Consider the following 20,846-nt stretch of genomic DNA (forward strand, 5'->3'; position numbering starts at 1 on the left):
TCTGCTCTACATTATATTATATTAGTGCCCCATATCACACCTCTGCTCAACATTATATTATATTAGTGCCCCATATCACACCTCTGTTCTACATTATATGACTGCCCCATATCACACCTCTGCTCTACATTATATTATATCACTTCCCCGTATCACACCTCTGTTCTACATTATATCACTGCTCCATATGACACCACTGCTCGACATTATATCATTGCTCCATATGACACCACTGCTCTACATTATATCACTGTTCCATATCACACCTCTGCTCTACATTATATCACTGCCCCATATCACACCATTGCTCTACATTATATTACTGCTCCATATCACACCTCTGCTCTACATTATATCACTGTTCCATATCACACCTCTGCTCTACATTATATCACTGCTCCATATCACACCTCTGTTCTACATTATATCACTGCCCAGTATCACACCTCTGATCTACATTATATCACTGCTCCATATCACACCATTGCTCTACATTATATCACTGCCCCATATCACATCACTGCTCTACATTATATCACTGCCCCATATCACACCTCTGCTCTACATTATATCACTGCCCCATATCACACCTCTTCTCTACATTATATCACTGCTCCATATCACACCTCTGCTCTACATTATATCAATGCTCCATATCACACCTCTGCTCTACATTATATCACTGCCCCATATCACACCTCTGCTCTACATTAAATCACTGCCCCATATCACACCTCTGCTCTACATTATATCACTGCCCCATATCACACCTCTGCTCTACATTATATCACTGCCCAGTATCACACCTCTGATCTTCATTATATCACTGCTCCATATGACACCTCTGCTCTACATTATATCACTGCCCTGTATCACACCTCTGATCTTCATTATATCACTGCTCCATATGACACCACTGCTCTACATTATATCACTGCCCCATATCACACCTCTGCTCTACATTATATTATATCACTGCCCCATATCACATCTCTGATCTACATTATATCACTGCCCCATATCACACCTCTGATCTACATTATATCACTGCTCCATATGACACCACTGCTCTACATTATATCACTGCCCCATTTCACACCTCTGCTCTACATATCACTGCCCCGTATCACACCTCTGCTCTACATTATATCACTGCCCCATATCACACCTCTGCTTTACATTATATCACTGCCCCGTATCACACCTCTTCTCTACATTATATCACTGCCCCATATCACACCACTGCTCTACATTATATCACTGCCCAATATCACACCACTGCTCTACATTATATCACTGCCCCATATCACACCTCTGTTCTACATTATTTTACTGCTCCATATCACACCTCTGCTCTACATTATATCACTGCCCCATATCACACCTCTGCTCTACATTATATCACTGCCCCATATCACACCTCTGCTCTACATTATATCACTGTTCCATATCACACCTCTGTTCTACATTATATCACTGCCCCATATCACACCTCTGCTCTACATTATATCACTGCCCCATATCACACCTCTGTTCTACATTATATCACTGGCCCATATCACACCTCTGCTCTACATATCACTGCCCCGTATCACACCTCTTCTCTACATTATATCACTGGCCCATATCACACCTCTGCTCTACATTATATCACTGCTCCATATCACACCTCTGACCTACATTATATCACTGCCACATATCACACCTCTTCTCTACAATATATCACTGCCCCATATCACACCATTGCTCTACATTATATCACTGCCCCATATCACACCACTGCTCTACATTATATCACTGCCCCATATCACACCTCTTCTCTACATTCTATCACTGCCCCATATCACACCTCTGCTCTACATTATATCACTGTTCCATATCACACCTCTGATCTACATTATATCACTGCCCCATATCACACCTCTTCTCTACATTATATCACTGCCCCATATCACATCTCTGCTCTACATTATATCACTGCTCCATATCACACCTCTGATCTACATTATATCACTGCTCCATATGACACCACTGCTCTACATTATATCACTGCTCCATATCACACCACTGATCTACATTATATCACTGCGCCATATCACACCTCTGCTCTACATTATATTATATCACTGCCCCATATCACACCTCTGCTCTACATTATATGATATCACTGCTCCATATCACACCTCTGCTCTACATTATATTATATTAGTGCCCCATATCACACCTCTGCTCAACATTATATTATATTAGTGCCCCATATCACACCTCTGTTCTACATTATATGACTGCCCCATATCACACCTCTGCTCTACATTATATTATATCACTTCCCCGTATCACACCTCTGTTCTACATTATATCACTGCTCCATATGACACCACTGCTCGACATTATATCATTGCTCCATATGACACCACTGCTCTACATTATATCACTGTTCCATATCACACCTCTGCTCTACATTATATCACTGCCCCATATCACACCATTGCTCTACATTATATTACTGCTCCATATCACACCTCTGCTCTACATTATATCACTGTTCCATATCACACCTCTGCTCTACATTATATCACTGCTCCATATCACACCTCTGTTCTACATTATATCACTGCCCAGTATCACACCTCTGATCTACATTATATCACTGCTCCATATCACACCATTGCTCTACATTATATCACTGCCCCATATCACATCACTGCTCTACATTATATCACTGCCCCATATCACACCTCTGCTCTACATTATATCACTGCCCCATATCACACCTCTTCTCTACATTATATCACTGCTCCATATCACACCTCTGCTCTACATTATATCAATGCTCCATATCACACCTCTGCTCTACATTATATCACTGCCCCATATCACACCTCTGCTCTACATTAAATCACTGCCCCATATCACACCTCTGCTCTACATTATATCACTGCCCCATATCACACCTCTGCTCTACATTATATCACTGCCCAGTATCACACCTCTGATCTTCATTATATCACTGCTCCATATGACACCTCTGCTCTACATTATATCACTGCCCTGTATCACACCTCTGATCTTCATTATATCACTGCTCCATATGACACCACTGCTCTACATTATATCACTGCCCCATATCACACCTCTGCTCTACATTATATTATATCACTGCCCCATATCACATCTCTGATCTACATTATATCACTGCCCCATATCACACCTCTGATCTACATTATATCACTGCTCCATATGACACCACTGCTCTACATTATATCACTGCCCCATTTCACACCTCTGCTCTACATATCACTGCCCCGTATCACACCTCTGCTCTACATTATATCACTGCCCCATATCACACCTCTGCTTTACATTATATCACTGCCCCGTATCACACCTCTTCTCTACATTATATCACTGCCCCATATCACACCACTGCTCTACATTATATCACTGCCCAATATCACACCACTGCTCTACATTATATCACTGCCCCATATCACACCTCTGTTCTACATTATTTTACTGCTCCATATCACACCTCTGCTCTACATTATATCACTGCCCCATATCACACCTCTGCTCTACATTATATCACTGCCCCATATCACACCTCTGCTCTACATTATATCACTGTTCCATATCACACCTCTGTTCTACATTATATCACTGCCCCATATCACACCTCTGCTCTACATTATATCACTGCCCCATATCACACCTCTGTTCTACATTATATCACTGGCCCATATCACACCTCTGCTCTACATATCACTGCCCCGTATCACACCTCTTCTCTACATTATATCACTGGCCCATATCACACCTCTGCTCTACATTATATCACTGCTCCATATCACACCTCTGACCTACATTATATCACTGCCACATATCACACCTCTTCTCTACAATATATCACTGCCCCATATCACACCATTGCTCTACATTATATCACTGCCCCATATCACACCACTGCTCTACATTATATCACTGCCCCATATCACACCTCTTCTCTACATTCTATCACTGCCCCATATCACACCTCTGCTCTACATTATATCACTGTTCCATATCACACCTCTGATCTACATTATATCACTGCCCCATATCACACCTCTTCTCTACATTATATCACTGCCCCATATCACATCTCTGCTCTACATTATATCACTGCTCCATATCACACCTCTGATCTACATTATATCACTGCTCCATATCACACCTCTGATCTACATTATATCACTGCTCCATATGACACCACTGCTCTACATTATATCACTGCTCCATATCACACCTCTGCTCTACATTATATCACTGCTCCATATCACACCTCTGCTCTACATTATATCACTGACCCGTAGCACACCTCTGCTCCACATTATATCACTGCTCCATATCACACCTCTGCTCTACATTATATCACTGCCCCATATCACATCTCTGCTCTACATTATATCACTGCTCCATATCACACCTCTGCTCTACATTATATCACTGCTCCATATCACACCTCTGCTCTACATTATATCTCTGCCCCATATCACATCTCTGCTCTACATTATATCACTGACCCGTAGCACACCTCTGCTCCACATTATATCACTGCTCCATATAACACCTCTGCTCTACATTATATCACTGCCCCATATTCCACCTCTGCTCCACATTAAATCACTGCCCCATATCACACCTCTGCTCTACATTATATCACTGCCCCATATCACACCTCTGATCTACATTATATTATATCACTGCCCCATATCACACCTCTGATCTACATTACATTATATCACTGCCCCGTATCAAACCTCTGTTCTACATTATATCACTGCTCCATATCACACCTCTGATCTACATTATATCACTGCTCCATATCACACCTCTGCTCTACATTATATTATATTACTGCCCCATATCACACCTCTGTTCTACATTATATGACTGCCCAATATCACACCTCTGCTCTACATTATATTATATCACTGCCCCGTATCACACCTCTGTTCTACATTATATCACTGCTCCATATGACACCTCTGCTCTACATTATATCACTGCTCCATATCACTCCTCTTCTCTACATTATATCACTGCCCCATATCACACCTCTGCTCTACATTATATTACTGCTCCATATCACACCTCTGCTCTACATTATATCACTGTTCCATATCACACCTCTGCTCTACATTATATCACAGTTCCATATCACACCTCTGCTCTACATTATATCACTGTTCCATATCACACCTCTTCTCTACATTATATCACTGCCCCATATCACACCTCTGCTCTACATTATATTACTGCTCCATATCACACCTCTGCTCTACATTATATCACTGTTCCATATCACACCTCTGCTCTACATTATATCACTGCCCCATATCACACCATTGCTCTACATTATATCACTGCCCCTTATCACACCTCTGCTCTACATTATATCACTGCCCCATATCACTCCTCTTCTCTACATTATATCACTGCCCCATATCACACCTCTGCTCTACATTATATCACTGCCCCATATCACTCCTCTTCTCTACATTATATCACTGTCCCGTATCACACCTCTGCTCTACATTATATCACTGCTCCATATCACACCTCTGCTGTACATATCACTGCCTCGTATCACACCTCTGTTCTACATTATATCACTGCCCATATCACACCTCTGCTCTACATTATATCACTGCCCCATATCACACCTCTGCTCTACATTATATCACTGCCCAGTATCACACCTCTGATCTTCATTATATCACTGCTCCATATGATACCACTGCTCTACATTATATCACTGCCCCATATCACACCTCTGCTCTACATTATATTATATCACTGCCCCATATCACACCTCTGCTCTACATTATATCACTGCCCAGTATCACACCTCTGATCTTCATTATATCACTGCTCCATATGATACCACTGCTCTACATTATATCACTGCCCCATATCACACCTCTGCTCTACATTATATTATATCACTGCCCCATATCACACCTCTGCTTTACATTATATCACTGCCCCATACCACACCTCTGATCTACATTATATCACTGCTCCATATCACACCTCTGATCTACATTATATCACTGCTCCATATCACACCTCTGCTCTACATTATATCACTGCTCCATATCACACCTCTGCTCTACATTATATCACTGCCCCATATCACACCTCTTCTCTACATTCTATCACTGCCCCATATCACACCTCTGCTCTACATTATATCACTGCTCCATATCACACCTCTGCTTTACATTATATCACTGCCCCATACCACACCTCTGATCTACATTATATCACTGCTCCATATCACACCTCTGTTCTACATTATATCACTGCCCCATATCACACCTCTTCTCTACATTCTATCACTGCCCCATATCACACCTCTGCTCTACATTATATCACTGTTCCATATCACACCTCTGATCTACATTATATCACTGCCCCATATCACACCTCTTCTCTACATTATATCACTGCCCCATATCACATCTCTGCTCTACATTATATCACTGCTCCATATCACACCTCTGATCTACATTATATCACTGCTCCATATCACACCTCTGATCTACATTATATCACTGCTCCATATGACACCACTGCTCTACATTATATCACTGCTCCATATCACACCTCTGCTCTACATTATATCACTGCTCCATATCACACCTCTGCTCTACATTATATCACTGCTCCATATCACACCTCTGCTCTACATTATATCACTGCCCCATATCACACCTCTGCTCTACATTATATCACTGCCCCATATCACATCTCTGCTCTACATTATATCACTGCTCCATATCACACCTCTGCTCTACATTATATCACTGCTCCATATCACACCTCTGCTCTACATTATATCACTGCCCCATATCACATCTCTGCTCTACATTATATCACTGACCCGTAGCACACCTCTGCTCCACATTATATCACTGCTCCATATAACACCTCTGCTCTACATTATATCACTGCCCCATATTCCACCTCTGCTCCACATTAAATCACTGCCCCATATCACACCTCTGCTCTACATTATATCACTGCCCCATATCACACCTCTGATCTACATTATATTATATCACTGCCCCATATCACACCTCTGATCTACATTACATTATATCACTGCCCCGTATCAAACCTCTGTTCTACATTATATCACTGCTCCATATCACACCTCTGATCTACATTATATCACTGCTCCATATCACACCTCTGCTCTACATTATATTATATTACTGCCCCATATCACACCTCTGTTCTACATTATATGACTTCCCAATATCACACCTCTGCTCTACATTATATTATATCACTGCCCCGTATCACACCTCTGTTCTACATTATATCACTGCTCCATATGACACCACTGCTCCACATTATATCACTGCCCCATATCACACCTCTGCTCTACATTATATCACTGCTCCATATCACTCCTCTTCTCTACAATATATCACTGCCCCATATCACACCTCTGCTCTACATTATATTACTGCTCCATATCACACCTCTGCTCTACATTATATCACTGTTCCATATCACACCTCTGCTCTACATTATATCACAGTTCCATATCACACCTCTGCTCTACATTATATCACTGTTCCATATCACACCTCTGCTCTACATTATATCACTGCCCCATATCACACCATTGCTCTACATTATATCACTGCCCCTTATCACACCTCTGCTCTACATTATATCACTGCCCCATATCACTCCTCTTCTCTACATTATATCACTGCCCCATATCACACCTCTGCTCTACATTATATCACTGCCCCATATCACTCCTCTTCTCTACATTATATCACTGTCCCGTATCACACCTCTGCTCTACATTATATCACTGCTCCATATCACACCTCTGCTGTACATATCACTGCCTCGTATCACACCTCTGTTCTACATTATATCACTGCCCATATCACACCTCTGCTCTACATTATATCACTGCCCCATATCACACCTCTGCTCTACATTATATCACTGCCCAGTATCACACCTCTGATCTTCATTATATCACTGCTCCATATGACACCACTGCTCTACATTATATCACTGCCCCATATCACACCTCTGCTCTACATTATATTATATCACTGCCCCATATCACACCTCTGATCTACATTATATCACTGCTCCATATGACACCACTGCTCTACATTATATCACTGCCCCATATCACACCTCTGCTCTACATATCACTGCCCCATACCACACCTCTGATCTACATTATATCACTGCTCCATATCACACCTCTGATCTACATTATATCACTGCTCCATATCACACCTCTGCTCTACATTATATCACTGCCCCATATCACACCTCTGTTCTACATTATATCACTGCCCCATATCACACCTCTTCTCTACATTATATCACTGTTCCATATCACACCTCTGTTCTACATTATATCACTGCCCCATATCACACCTCTTCTCTACATTATATCACTGCTCCATATCACACCTCTGCTGTACATATCACTGCCTCGTATCACACCTCTGTTCTACATTATATCACTGCCCCATATCACACCTCTGCTCTACATTATATCACTGCCCAGTATCACACCTCTGATCTTCATTATATCACTGCTCCATATGGCACCTCTGCTCTACATTATATCACTGCCCCATATCACACCTCTGCTCTACATTATATCACTGCCCCATATCACACCTCTGCTCTACATTATATTATATCACTGCCCCATATCACACCTCTGATCTACATTATATCACTGCTCCATATGACACCACTGCTCTACATTATATCACTGCCCCATATCACACCTCTGCTCTACATATCACTGCCCCATATCACACCTCTGCTCTACATTATATTATATCACTGCCCCATATCACACCTCTGATCTACATTATATCACTACTCCATATGACACCACTGCTCTACATTATATCACTGCCCCATATCACACCTCTGCTTTACATTATATCACTGCCCCATATGACACCTCTGATCTACATTATATCACTGCTCCATATCACACCTCTGATCTACATTATATTATATCACTGCCCCATACCACACCTCTGATCTACATTATATCACTGCCCCATATCACACCTCTGTTCTACATTATATCACTGCCCCATATCACACCTCTGCTCTACATTATATTATATCACTGCCCCATATCACACCTCTGATCTACATTATATCACTGCCCCATATCACACCTCTGCTCTACATTATATTATATCACTGCCCCATATCACACCTCTGCTCTACATTATATCACTGCCCCATATCACACCTCTGCTCTACATTATATCACTGCCCAGTATCACACCTCTGCTCTACATTATATCACTGCTCCATATGACACCACTGCTCTACATTATATCACTGCCCCATATCACACCTCTGCTTTACATTATATCACTGCCCCATACCACACCTCTGATCTACATTATATCACTGCTCCATATCACACCTCTGATCTACATTATATTATATCACTGCCCCATACCACACCTCTGATCTACATTATATCACTGCCCCATATCACACCTCTGTTCTACATTATATCACTGCCCCATATCACACCTCTGCTCTACATTATATTATATCACTGCCCCATATCACACCTCTGATCTACATTATATCACTGCCCCATATCACACCTCTGCTCTACATTATATTATATCACTGCCCCATATCACACCTCTGCTCTACATTATATCACTGCCCCATATCACACCTCTGCTCTACATTATATCACTGCCCAGTATCACACCTCTGCTCTACATTATATCACTGCTCCATATGACACCACTGCTCTACATTATATCACTGCTCCATATCACACCTCTGCTCTACATTATATCACTGCCCCATATCACACCACTACTCTACATTATATCACTGCTCCATATGACACCACTGCTCTACATTATATCACTGCTCCATATCACACCACTACTCTACATTATATTACTGCTCCATATCACTCATCTTCTCTAAATTATATCACTGCACCGTATCACACCTCTGCTCTATATATCACTGCCCCGTATCACACCTCTTCTCTACATTATGTAGAATCAAGTAGAAGCGGCACACCAGTATACCAATGAAAGCGTGGGTTTATTCACACATCTGTGCAGAAAAGCCTTTCTGCACAGATGTGTGAATAAACTCACGCTTTCATTGGTATACTGGTATGCCGCTTCTACTTGATTCTAAATATTATTTGGGAGTTGGTCGGTTCCCGAAGCTTGGCACCCGGGCGGATCTGGAATCCTGGTGCACGGTGCTCCCCTTGATCTATTATTTCTACTTCTTCTCTACATTATATCACTGCCCCATATCACACCACTGCTCTACATTATATCACTGCCCCATATCACACCTCTGCTCTACATTATATCACTGCCCCATATCACACCACTGCTCTACATTATATCACTGCCCCATATCACACCACTGCTCTACATTATATCACTGCCCCATATCACACCACTGCTCTACATTATATCACTGCCCCATATCACACCTCTGCTCTACATTATATCACTGCCCCATATCACACCTCTGCTCTACATTATATTATATCACTGCCCCATATCACACCTCTGTTCTACATTATATCACTGCCCCATATCACTTCTCTGCTCTACATTATATCACTGCCCCATATCACTTCTCTGCTCTACATTATATCACTGCCCCATATCACACCACTGCTCTACATTATATCACTGTCCCATATCACACCACTGCTCTACATTATATCACTGCCCCATATCACACCTCTGCTCTACATATCACTGCCCCGTATCACACCTCTTCTCTACATTATATCACTGGCCCATATCACACCTCTGCTCTACATTATATCACTGCTCCATATCACATCTCTGCTCTACATATCACTGCCCCGTATCACACCTCTTCTCTACATTATATCACTGGCCCATATCACACCTCTGCTCTACATTATATCACTGCTCCATATCACACCTCTTCTCTACATTATATCACTGCCCCATATCACACCACTGCTCTACATTATATCACTGGCCCATATCACACCTCTGACCTACATTATATCACTGCCCCATATCACACCTGTTCTCTACATTATATCACTGCCCCGTATCACACCTCTGCTCTACATTATATCACTGCCCCATATCACACCTCTGCTCTACATTATATCACTGCCCCATATCACACCTCTGCTCTACATTATATTACTGCCCTATATTATATAACTGCCCCATATCACACCTCTGCTCTACATTATATCACTGTCCTATATTATATCACTGCCCCATATCACACCTCTTCTCTACATTATATCACTGCTCCATATCACACCTCTGCTCTACATTATATCACTGCCCCATATCACACCTCTGTTCTACATTATATCACTGCCCCATATCACACCTCTGATCTACATTATATCACTGTTCCATATCAAACCTCTGATCTACATTATATCACTGCCCCATATCACACCTCTGCTCTACATTATATCACTGCCCCATATCACACCTCTGCTCTACATTATATCACTGCCCCATATCACACCTCTGCTCTACATTATTTTACTGCTCCATATCACACCTCTGCTCTACATTATATCACTGCCCCATATCACACCTCTGCTCTACATTATATCACTGCCCCATATCACACCTCTGCTCTACATTATATTATATCACTGCCCCATATCACACCTCTGTTCCTCATATCACTGCCCCATATCACACCTCTGTTCTACATTATATCACTGCCCCATATCACACCTCTGTTCTACATTATATCACTGCCCCATATCATACCTCTGCTCTACATTATATCACTGCCCTATATTATATAACTGCCACATCTCACACCTCTGCTCTACATTATATCACTGCCCTATATTATATCACTGCCCCATATCACACCTCTTCTCTACATTATATCACTGCTCCATATCACACCTCTGCTCTACATTATATCACTGCCCCATATCACACCTCTGTTCTACATTATATAACTGCCCCATATCACACCTCTGCTCTACATTATATCACTGCCCTATACTATATAACTGCCCCATATCACACCTCTGCTCTACATTATATCACTGCCCTATATTATATCACTGCCCCATATCACACCTCTTCTCTACATTATATCACTGCTCCATATCACACCTCTGCTCTACATTATATCACTGCCCCATATCACACCTCTGTTCTACATTATATCACTGCCCCATATCACACCTCTGCTCTACATTATATCACTGCCCCATATTATATCACTGTTCCATATCAAACCTCTGATCTACATTATATCACTGCCCCATATCACACCTCTGCTCTACATTATATTATATCACTGCCCCATATCACACCTCTGTTCCTCATATCACTGCCCCATATCACACCTCTGTTCTACATTATATCACTGCCCCATATCACACCTCTGTTCTACATTATATCACTGCCCCATATCACACCATTGCTCTACATTATATCACTGCCCCATATCACACCTCTGCTCTACATTATATCACTGCCCCATATCACACCATTGCTCTACATTATATCACTGCCCCATATCACACCTCTGCTCTACATTATATCACTGCCCCATGTCACACCTCTGCTCTACATTATATCACTGCCCCATATCACACCTCTGCTCTACATTAAATCACTGCCCCATATCACACCTCTGCTCTACATTATATCACTGCCCCATATCACACCTCTGCTCTACATTAAATCACTGCCCCATATCACACCTCTTCTCTACATTATATCACTGCTCCATATCACACCTCTGCTCTACATTATATCACTGCCCAATATCACACCTCTGCTCTACATTATATCACTGCTCCATATCACTCCTCTTCTCTACATTATATCACTGCCCCATATCACACCTCTGCTCTACATTATATCACTGCTCCATATCACTCCTCTTCTCTACATTATATCACTGCCCCATATCACACCTCTGCTCTACATTATATCACTGCCCAATATCACACCTCTGCTCTACATTGTATCACTGCCCCATATCACACCTCTGCTCTACATTATATTATTTCACTGCCCCATATCACACCTCTGTTCTACATATCACTGCCCCATATCACACCTCTGCTCTACATTAAATCACTGCTCCATAAAGTTTATTGAAAGAGCTTGGGTGATCAGTCGTCATTACATGTCATACAATAAATTACAATCACATGCTGCACTAACATTCCTGCACACATTATATACATGACAGTACAATACATAGCACAGGTTGCCTAAGGTATACACCCACATGCTGCACTAAGATTCCTACACACATTATATACATGATGGTACAACATTAGTACAGGTTCCCTAAGCTATACACTATACCACATGCTGCACTAACATTCCTGCACACACTATATACATCATGGTACAATATACAGCACAGGTTCCCTAAGTTATACACTGTACCACATGCTACACCAGTGTTTCCCAACCAGGGTGCCTCCAGATGTTGCAAAACTACAACTGCCAGCATTCCTGGACAGCCAAAGGCTGTCTATGCATGTTGAGAGTTGTAGTTGAAGGCACACTGGTTGAAAAATACTGTGCTACACTAACATTCCTGCACACATTATATACACATAACGGAACAATACACAGCACAGGTTCCCTAAGCTATACACTATACCACATGCTGCATTAACATTCCTGCACACATTATGTACACATGACGGTACAATATACAGCACAGGTTCCCTAAGCTATACACTATACCACATGCTACACTAACATTCCTGCACACATTATGTACATGACGGTACAATACACAGCACAGGTTCACTAAGTTATACACTATACCACATGCTGCATTAACATTCCTGCACACATTATGTACACATGACTGTACAATACACAGCACAGGTTCCCTAAGCTATACACTATACCACATGCTGCATTAACATTCCTGCACACATTATGTACACATGACTGTACAATACACAGCACAGGTTCCCTAAGCTATACACTATACCACATGCTGCACTAACATTCCTGCACACATTATGTACATGACTATACAATACACAGCACAGGTTCACTAAGTTATACACTATACCACATGCTACACTAACATTCCTGCACACATTATGTACATGACTGTACAATACACAGCACAGGTTCACTAAGTTATACACTATACCACATGCTACACTAACATTCCTGCACACATTATATACATGACAGTACAATATACAGCACAGGTTCCCTAAGCTATACACTATACCACATGCTACACTAACATTCCTGCACACATTATGTACATGACTGTACAATACACAGCACAGGTTCACTAAGTTATACACTATACCACATGCTGCACTAACATTCCTGCACACATTATATACACATGACGGAACAATACACAGCACAGGTTCCCTAAGCTATACACTATATCACATGCTGCATTAACATTCCTGCACACATTATATACACATAACGGTACAATATATAGCACTGGTTCCCTAAGCTATACACTATACCACATCCTACACTAAGATTCCTGCACACATTATATACATGACAGTACAATATACAGCACGGGTTCACTAAGTTATACTCTATACCACATGCTGCACTAACATTCCTGCATACATTATATACACATGACGGTACAATATACAGCACTGGTTCCCTAAGCTATACGCTATACCACATGCTGCACTAACATTCCTGCACACATTATATACACATGATGGAACAATACACAGCACAGGTTCCCTAAGCTATACACTATACCACATGCTACACTAACATTCCTGCACACATTATATACATGACGGTACAATATACAGCACTGGTTCCCTAATCTATACACTATACCACATGATACACAAACATTCCTGCACACATTATATACATGACGGTACAATACACAGCACAGGTTCCCTAAGCTATACACTATACCACATGCTACACTAACATTCCTGCACACATTATATACATGACGGTACAATATACAGCACTGGTTCCCTAATCTATACACTATACCACATGCTACACTAACATTCCTGCACACATTATATACATGACGGTACAATATACAGCACAGGTTCCCTAAGCTATACACTATACCACATTTTACACTAACACTCCGCTCAATCCTGAAAGAGAAAAACACCAAATTTGAAATCACTAAACAATACAACCTGTGATTGTGGGAGGTGGGGAGTTCCCAAATATATGATGCACCGGCTCAACTGCAGGTATACGGGCAGGGGGACAGCAGTGAAGGGGTTACTACTGGTTTGGGAGATGATTTCCTTATATGAGGATTAGCGGATTCACCACCTCCACATTCCTGACAATATAATTTGGAGAAAACCCAAAGATGAGAGGAGACGTGTGGGAAGGATACAGGGAGAATCCAGAGCCCGGGGTCACTAATCAAACCGCAACTCTGCCAAAGCCAAACTTCATACAGCAGGGCATTGTGGGAGTAAATGACAGTCACATCTTATTATCTCTAGGCTGTACTAGTGTTACATCATGTCTTATCCTCCAGAGCTGCACTCACTATTCTGCTGTTACATCATGTCTTATCCTCCAGAGCTGCACTCACTATTCTGCTGTTACATCATGTCTTATCCTCCAGAGCTGCACTTACTTTTCTGCTGTTACATTATGTCCTTTCCTCCAGTCACCTTCAGAGCTGCACTCACTATTCTGTTATATTGTCTTATCCTCCATGGCTGCACTCACCATTCTGCTGTTACATCATGTCTTATCCTCCAGAGCTGCACTCACCATTCTGTTATATTGTCTTATCCTCCAGAGCTGCACTCACTATTCTGCTGTTACATCATGTCTTATCCTCCAGAGCTGCGCTTACTATTCTGTTGTTACATCATGCCTTATCATCCATGGCTGCACTCACCATTCTGCTGTTACATCATGTCCTATCCTCCAGTCACCTTCAGAGCTGCACTTCCTATTCTGCTGTAACATCATGCATTATCCTCCATGGCTGCACTCACTATTCTGCTGTTACATTGTCTTATCCTCCAGAGCTGCACTCAATATTCTGCTGTTACATCATGTCTTATCCTTCAGAGCTGCACTCACTATTCTGCTGTTACATCGTCTTTCCGCCAGAGCTGCACTCACTATTCTGCTGTTACATGTGTTATCCTCAATAACTGCGCTCACTCTTCTGCTGTTACATCATGTCTTATCCTCCAGGGCTGCACTCACTATTCTGCTGCTACATTATGTCTCAGGCTGCAGGATGCCTTACACTGTGGTACTTGTAGTGCTGGCACCAGACATTGCCCAGAAGTTGTACCTCAGTTTACAGCTGAAGAGATGATATAAGGTGGAGACAATGAGCAGCAAAGAGCCCCCCCCCTTCTTTAGGATGTTTGTACCCCCCTGTAGATTCTTTAGGATAAGTTTGTGCCCCCCTGTAGATTCTCCAGGATAAGTTTGTGGCCCCCCCCATAGATTCTCTATCATAAGTTTGTGCCCCCCCGTATATTCTTAAGGATAAGTTTGTGCCCACCTGTAGATTCTCTATCATAAGTTTGTGCCCACCTGTAGATTCTCCAGGATAAGTTTGTGCCCCCCTGTAGATTCTCTATCATAAGTTTGTGCCCCCCCGTATATTCTTAAGGATAAGTTGGTGCCCCCCTGTAGATTCTCTATCATAAGTTTGTGCCCACCTGTAGATTCTCAAGGATAACTTGGTGCCCCCCTGTAGATTCTCTATCATAAGTTGGTGCCCCCCTGTAGATTCTCTATCATAAGTTTGTGCCCCCCCCCCGTAGATTCTCTATCATAAGTTTGTGCCCCCATTTCTCTAGATAGTTCAGTTGTAGGAGCCTGATTGATGATATAAAAGAGAAGTAATTGACCCCCATTTCACATGGGCAAAAGCAAGTCCCTCAAACTTCTCTTCTCCTCCGATGTCTGGCTGCAGTGCGCTCCTCATCTGGGGTCCCTATGGAATACATCACACTGCAGCTCAGGACAACGGAGGATCCGGGATGGAGATATTTGGGGTTTTATACCTCAGAGAATGGAAAAATTGGTATTGATGATTATGATGATATTGACGATGATGATGTATGATGTTATGGCGCTTATCTCATTGTGCTTGTTGTGTCTTCTCCAGGTAATAAATGAACAGCCCTTATGCCCAATATGAGCTGGAGCTTCTTAACCCGTCTCCTAGAAGAAATCCACAATCACTCCACCTTCGTGGGGAAGGTATGGCTGACTGTCCTCATTGTCTTCCGGATCGTCCTGACCGCGGTGGGCGGAGAATCCATCTACTCAGATGAGCAGAGTAAATTCACGTGTAACACCAAGCAGCCGGGCTGCGATAATGTCTGCTATGACTCCTTCGCTCCGCTCTCGCACGTTCGCTTTTGGGTCTTCCAGATCATCATGATCTCCGCTCCGTCTGTCATGTATCTGGGCTACGCCATTCACCGCATCGCCCGCGTGTCCGAGGAAGACAGAAAGAAACACATCCTCCGAAAGAAGAAGAAATCCTTCTCAAGATGGAGGACGGGTGAGAAAGTAGAAGATCCAGATGATGAAGAAGAGGAGCCCATGATCTACGAGGCCCCAGGTGAACCAGAGAAGGTGGAGACAAAAGAAAAGGAGAGCAAGAAGCATGATGGCCGAAGACGCATTAAGGAGGAGGGCCTGATGAAGATCTACATCTTCCAGCTGCTCTCCAGGGCTGTCTTTGAAGTTGCTTTCTTGGTCGGACAGTACTTCTTATATGGCTTCCGGGTCCTCCCCTACTTCCAGTGCAGCACTTCGCCATGTCCGCACACAGTGGACTGTTTTGTCTCCAGACCAACAGAAAAGACCATCTTCCTTCTCATCATGTATGTTGTCAGCTGCCTCTGCCTGGTGCTCAATATCTGCGAGATGTTCCACCTGGGCATTGGCACCATAAGAGATGCCATCCGCAGTAGGAGGACTAACACCGCCAGACAACCACCCTACAACTACTCCTACCCAAAGAACATAACATGTCCCCCAGAATATAATATGGTGGTCAAATCTGACAAGTCCACCAAAGTCCCCAACAGCGCCATTGCGCATGAGCAGAACTTGGCCAATGTGGTGCAGGAGCATCAGAGTCCCGATGAGAACCTGCCCTCGGACCTTAGCTCCTTACAGAAACATCTGAGGGTGGCACAGGAGCAGCTGGACATCGCCTTCCAAACCTACAACTCTCAGACCAATGGGCCAACATCTCGGACCAGCAGTCCAGCATCCGGGGGGACAGTGGTGGAGCAGAATCGAGTCAATACCGCTCACGAGAAGCAAGGAGCAAGGCCAAAGGCTGGCTCAGATAGAGAGAGCACCAGCAGCAAAGATGGCAAGAACTCAGTATGGATATAGCCGGGGATACGGTGCTCCTCTGATCACTGCCAAAGATTTAATTGTGGATACAGCCAGGGATACGGAGTTCTTCTGATCACTGCCAAAGCTGCACACAACCCAAGAGATTTTTTTCTAATCCACGTTCTTACATATCTATGTTTCTAACCATAAAATAGGACTGTTGAATAATCACAGGAGACGGGACTTACTCCCAAGGGGTGGGTCACAGATCCCTCAGGGGCAGGGTTATAGATCCTCAGGGGACGAAGCCGTTCGCTTATTCCATGGACTCGGCTCGGTGGTGGCCAAAAAGTTTGCACATTATTGGGGTACAGACTGGGAAATGTTCAAATTATTGTTTTTATGTTTCTAATTGTAACTTTGATTTGTACAATTTTTTTCTGGTTTTATATATAAAAAAAAAATTACCAAAACATGGAGGACCTTATGTTACCAAACCGAGACATTCAACATTACACAGAAGTAACAGAAACTGTAATGGGCACCAAGCACATGCCCAGACCCCACTACAGCACCACCAACAGGGGTCCACAGAGGTAACAATCTAAGACACCATTAAATGATGGCCACGTGTGCTTCCCTAACTCTCACATATGAGGGCTGAGATACTACAAGGTTGTTAGATACAGTGGTGCAACAGTCAGTATCACAAACACTAGGATGAGATACAGTGGTACAGCACACAGTATTACACATGATAGTCTTACCCTTCCTGTGAAGTACAGCTCTGAATAAGTTCTCCTGGTAGAGGCAGTGACAAGAGGAGTTGTCCTGGGATATACAGTGCATCACTCTGGGGACACAATGTAACATTATACATAAAGGAAGGGGAGCATGGCTGCATTATTTGTATCTAACCTCCTGACTACAATGGGAGCTTAGATACACAGCTCTGAAAAGGAGTCACTCACCACAGCTCTTATAGTCTACACCAGATGTTCCCTAATATATTTGGCCTTATTTCCCCCCTCCCCCCTCAAATTGGGAAAAAAGTGTTGCCCATGGAAATTTATTTTAAAGGGGTACTCCACTTGAAAACATTTTTTATTAAATCAACTGGGTCCAGAAAGTTAGAGTACCTGTCACCAAACCATATTTTCTAAACTAACTCAGATTATATTCCCCAACTCCTCTTCACCCTTCCTGTATCATACCTTTCCCCTTACTCACATTGTGTGAGCTCCCGGCAGAGTACCCCTTTAAGGGAACAAACAGTAAGATAAAGGGGATGTGTGTTCTCTTATGTATCTGCACTTCTACCTACAACAAAGATTTATATAAACCTGAATAATTCTCTCATACCCAGGGCTGGACCAGAGCCAGGCTGTTTACTACTACTACATACACAGCACATACTCCTCTCTGCTGTGCCATGACATAGTGATGGTGAACATGCGCTGGACTAAACAGGCTGGACTGTGCTGGAGGATGATTAACACAGTACTGTTCTATATTTAGTGTGTGAGGGAGAACGGGGTCACTGATATACTAGTTGTGTAAGGTGCTGTCTGAGCAGAAAGGAAAGAAACAGATGTAGAAGAGAGGGTTAAACAGCACCGAACTGCTGAGAAGCTTTAGGAATAGGGAGATAATGCTGCAGCACTGTAGACATACAACAGTAGTTACACCATCCCCACTTCATGTGTTCCATCTTGGCACTATCTAGGCTCCACCCCTACTTAGTGCAGAGATAAAATGTATGATCTAGGCTCCACCCCTACTTAGTGCAGAGATAAAATGTACGATCTAGGCTCCACCCCTACTTTGTGCATTTTATCTCTGCACTATCTAGGCTCCACCCCTACTTTGTGCATTTTATCTCTGCACTATCTAGGCTCCACCCCTACTTTGTGCATTTTATCTCTGCACTATCTAGGCTCCACCCCTACTTTGTGCATTTTATCTCTGCCCTATCTAGGCTCCACCCCTACTTCGTGCATTTTATCTCTGCCCTATCTAGGCTCCACCCCTACTTTGTGCATTTTATCTCTGCCCTATCTAGGCTCCACCCCTACTTCCTGCATTTTATCTCTGCACTATCTAGGCTCCACCCCTACTTTGTGCATTTTATCTCTGCACTAGCTAGGCTCCACCCCTACTTCCTGTGTTCCATTTATGCACTATCTAGGCCCCACCCCCACTTTCTGTGTTTTGTCCTGATCTAGCTGTTACTACAGAACGATTTTTGCGGACAGCAGTCAGAGGGTAGCAGTGAAGATACCTAGTGGATAAAAGATTAAGAGATGTTTTTCTGCACTGCAGCACTCACCTTATACACCAACAGCACTGCTGCACAAACATAATACAGTGACCCCCCGACCTACGATGGCCCCGACATACAATCTGTTATACAGTGACCCCCCGACCTACGATGGCCCTGAC

At 42.8% G+C, this 20,846-nt stretch overlaps 1 protein-coding gene across 1 annotated transcript in view; it reads left to right on the plus strand.

The window, feature by feature from the left end:
* The window catches only part of LOC130312207 (gap junction gamma-1 protein-like), a 37,170-nt gene extending 18,299 nt beyond the window's left edge, over window positions 1-18,871 (plus strand). The window contains exon 2 of the mRNA XM_056552561.1: window positions 17,212-18,871. Coding sequence (XP_056408536.1) covers window positions 17,232-18,461 — 1,230 coding nt within the window. The 5' untranslated portion in view covers window positions 17,212-17,231 and the 3' untranslated portion in view covers window positions 18,462-18,871. The remainder of the gene's footprint in view (window positions 1-17,211) is intronic.
* Window positions 18,872-20,846: the final 1,975 nt, after the last annotated feature.

This window comes from Hyla sarda, unplaced genomic scaffold, assembly GCF_029499605.1.
Source record: "Hyla sarda isolate aHylSar1 unplaced genomic scaffold, aHylSar1.hap1 scaffold_1707, whole genome shotgun sequence".
Taxonomy (NCBI): domain Eukaryota; kingdom Metazoa; phylum Chordata; class Amphibia; order Anura; family Hylidae; genus Hyla; species Hyla sarda.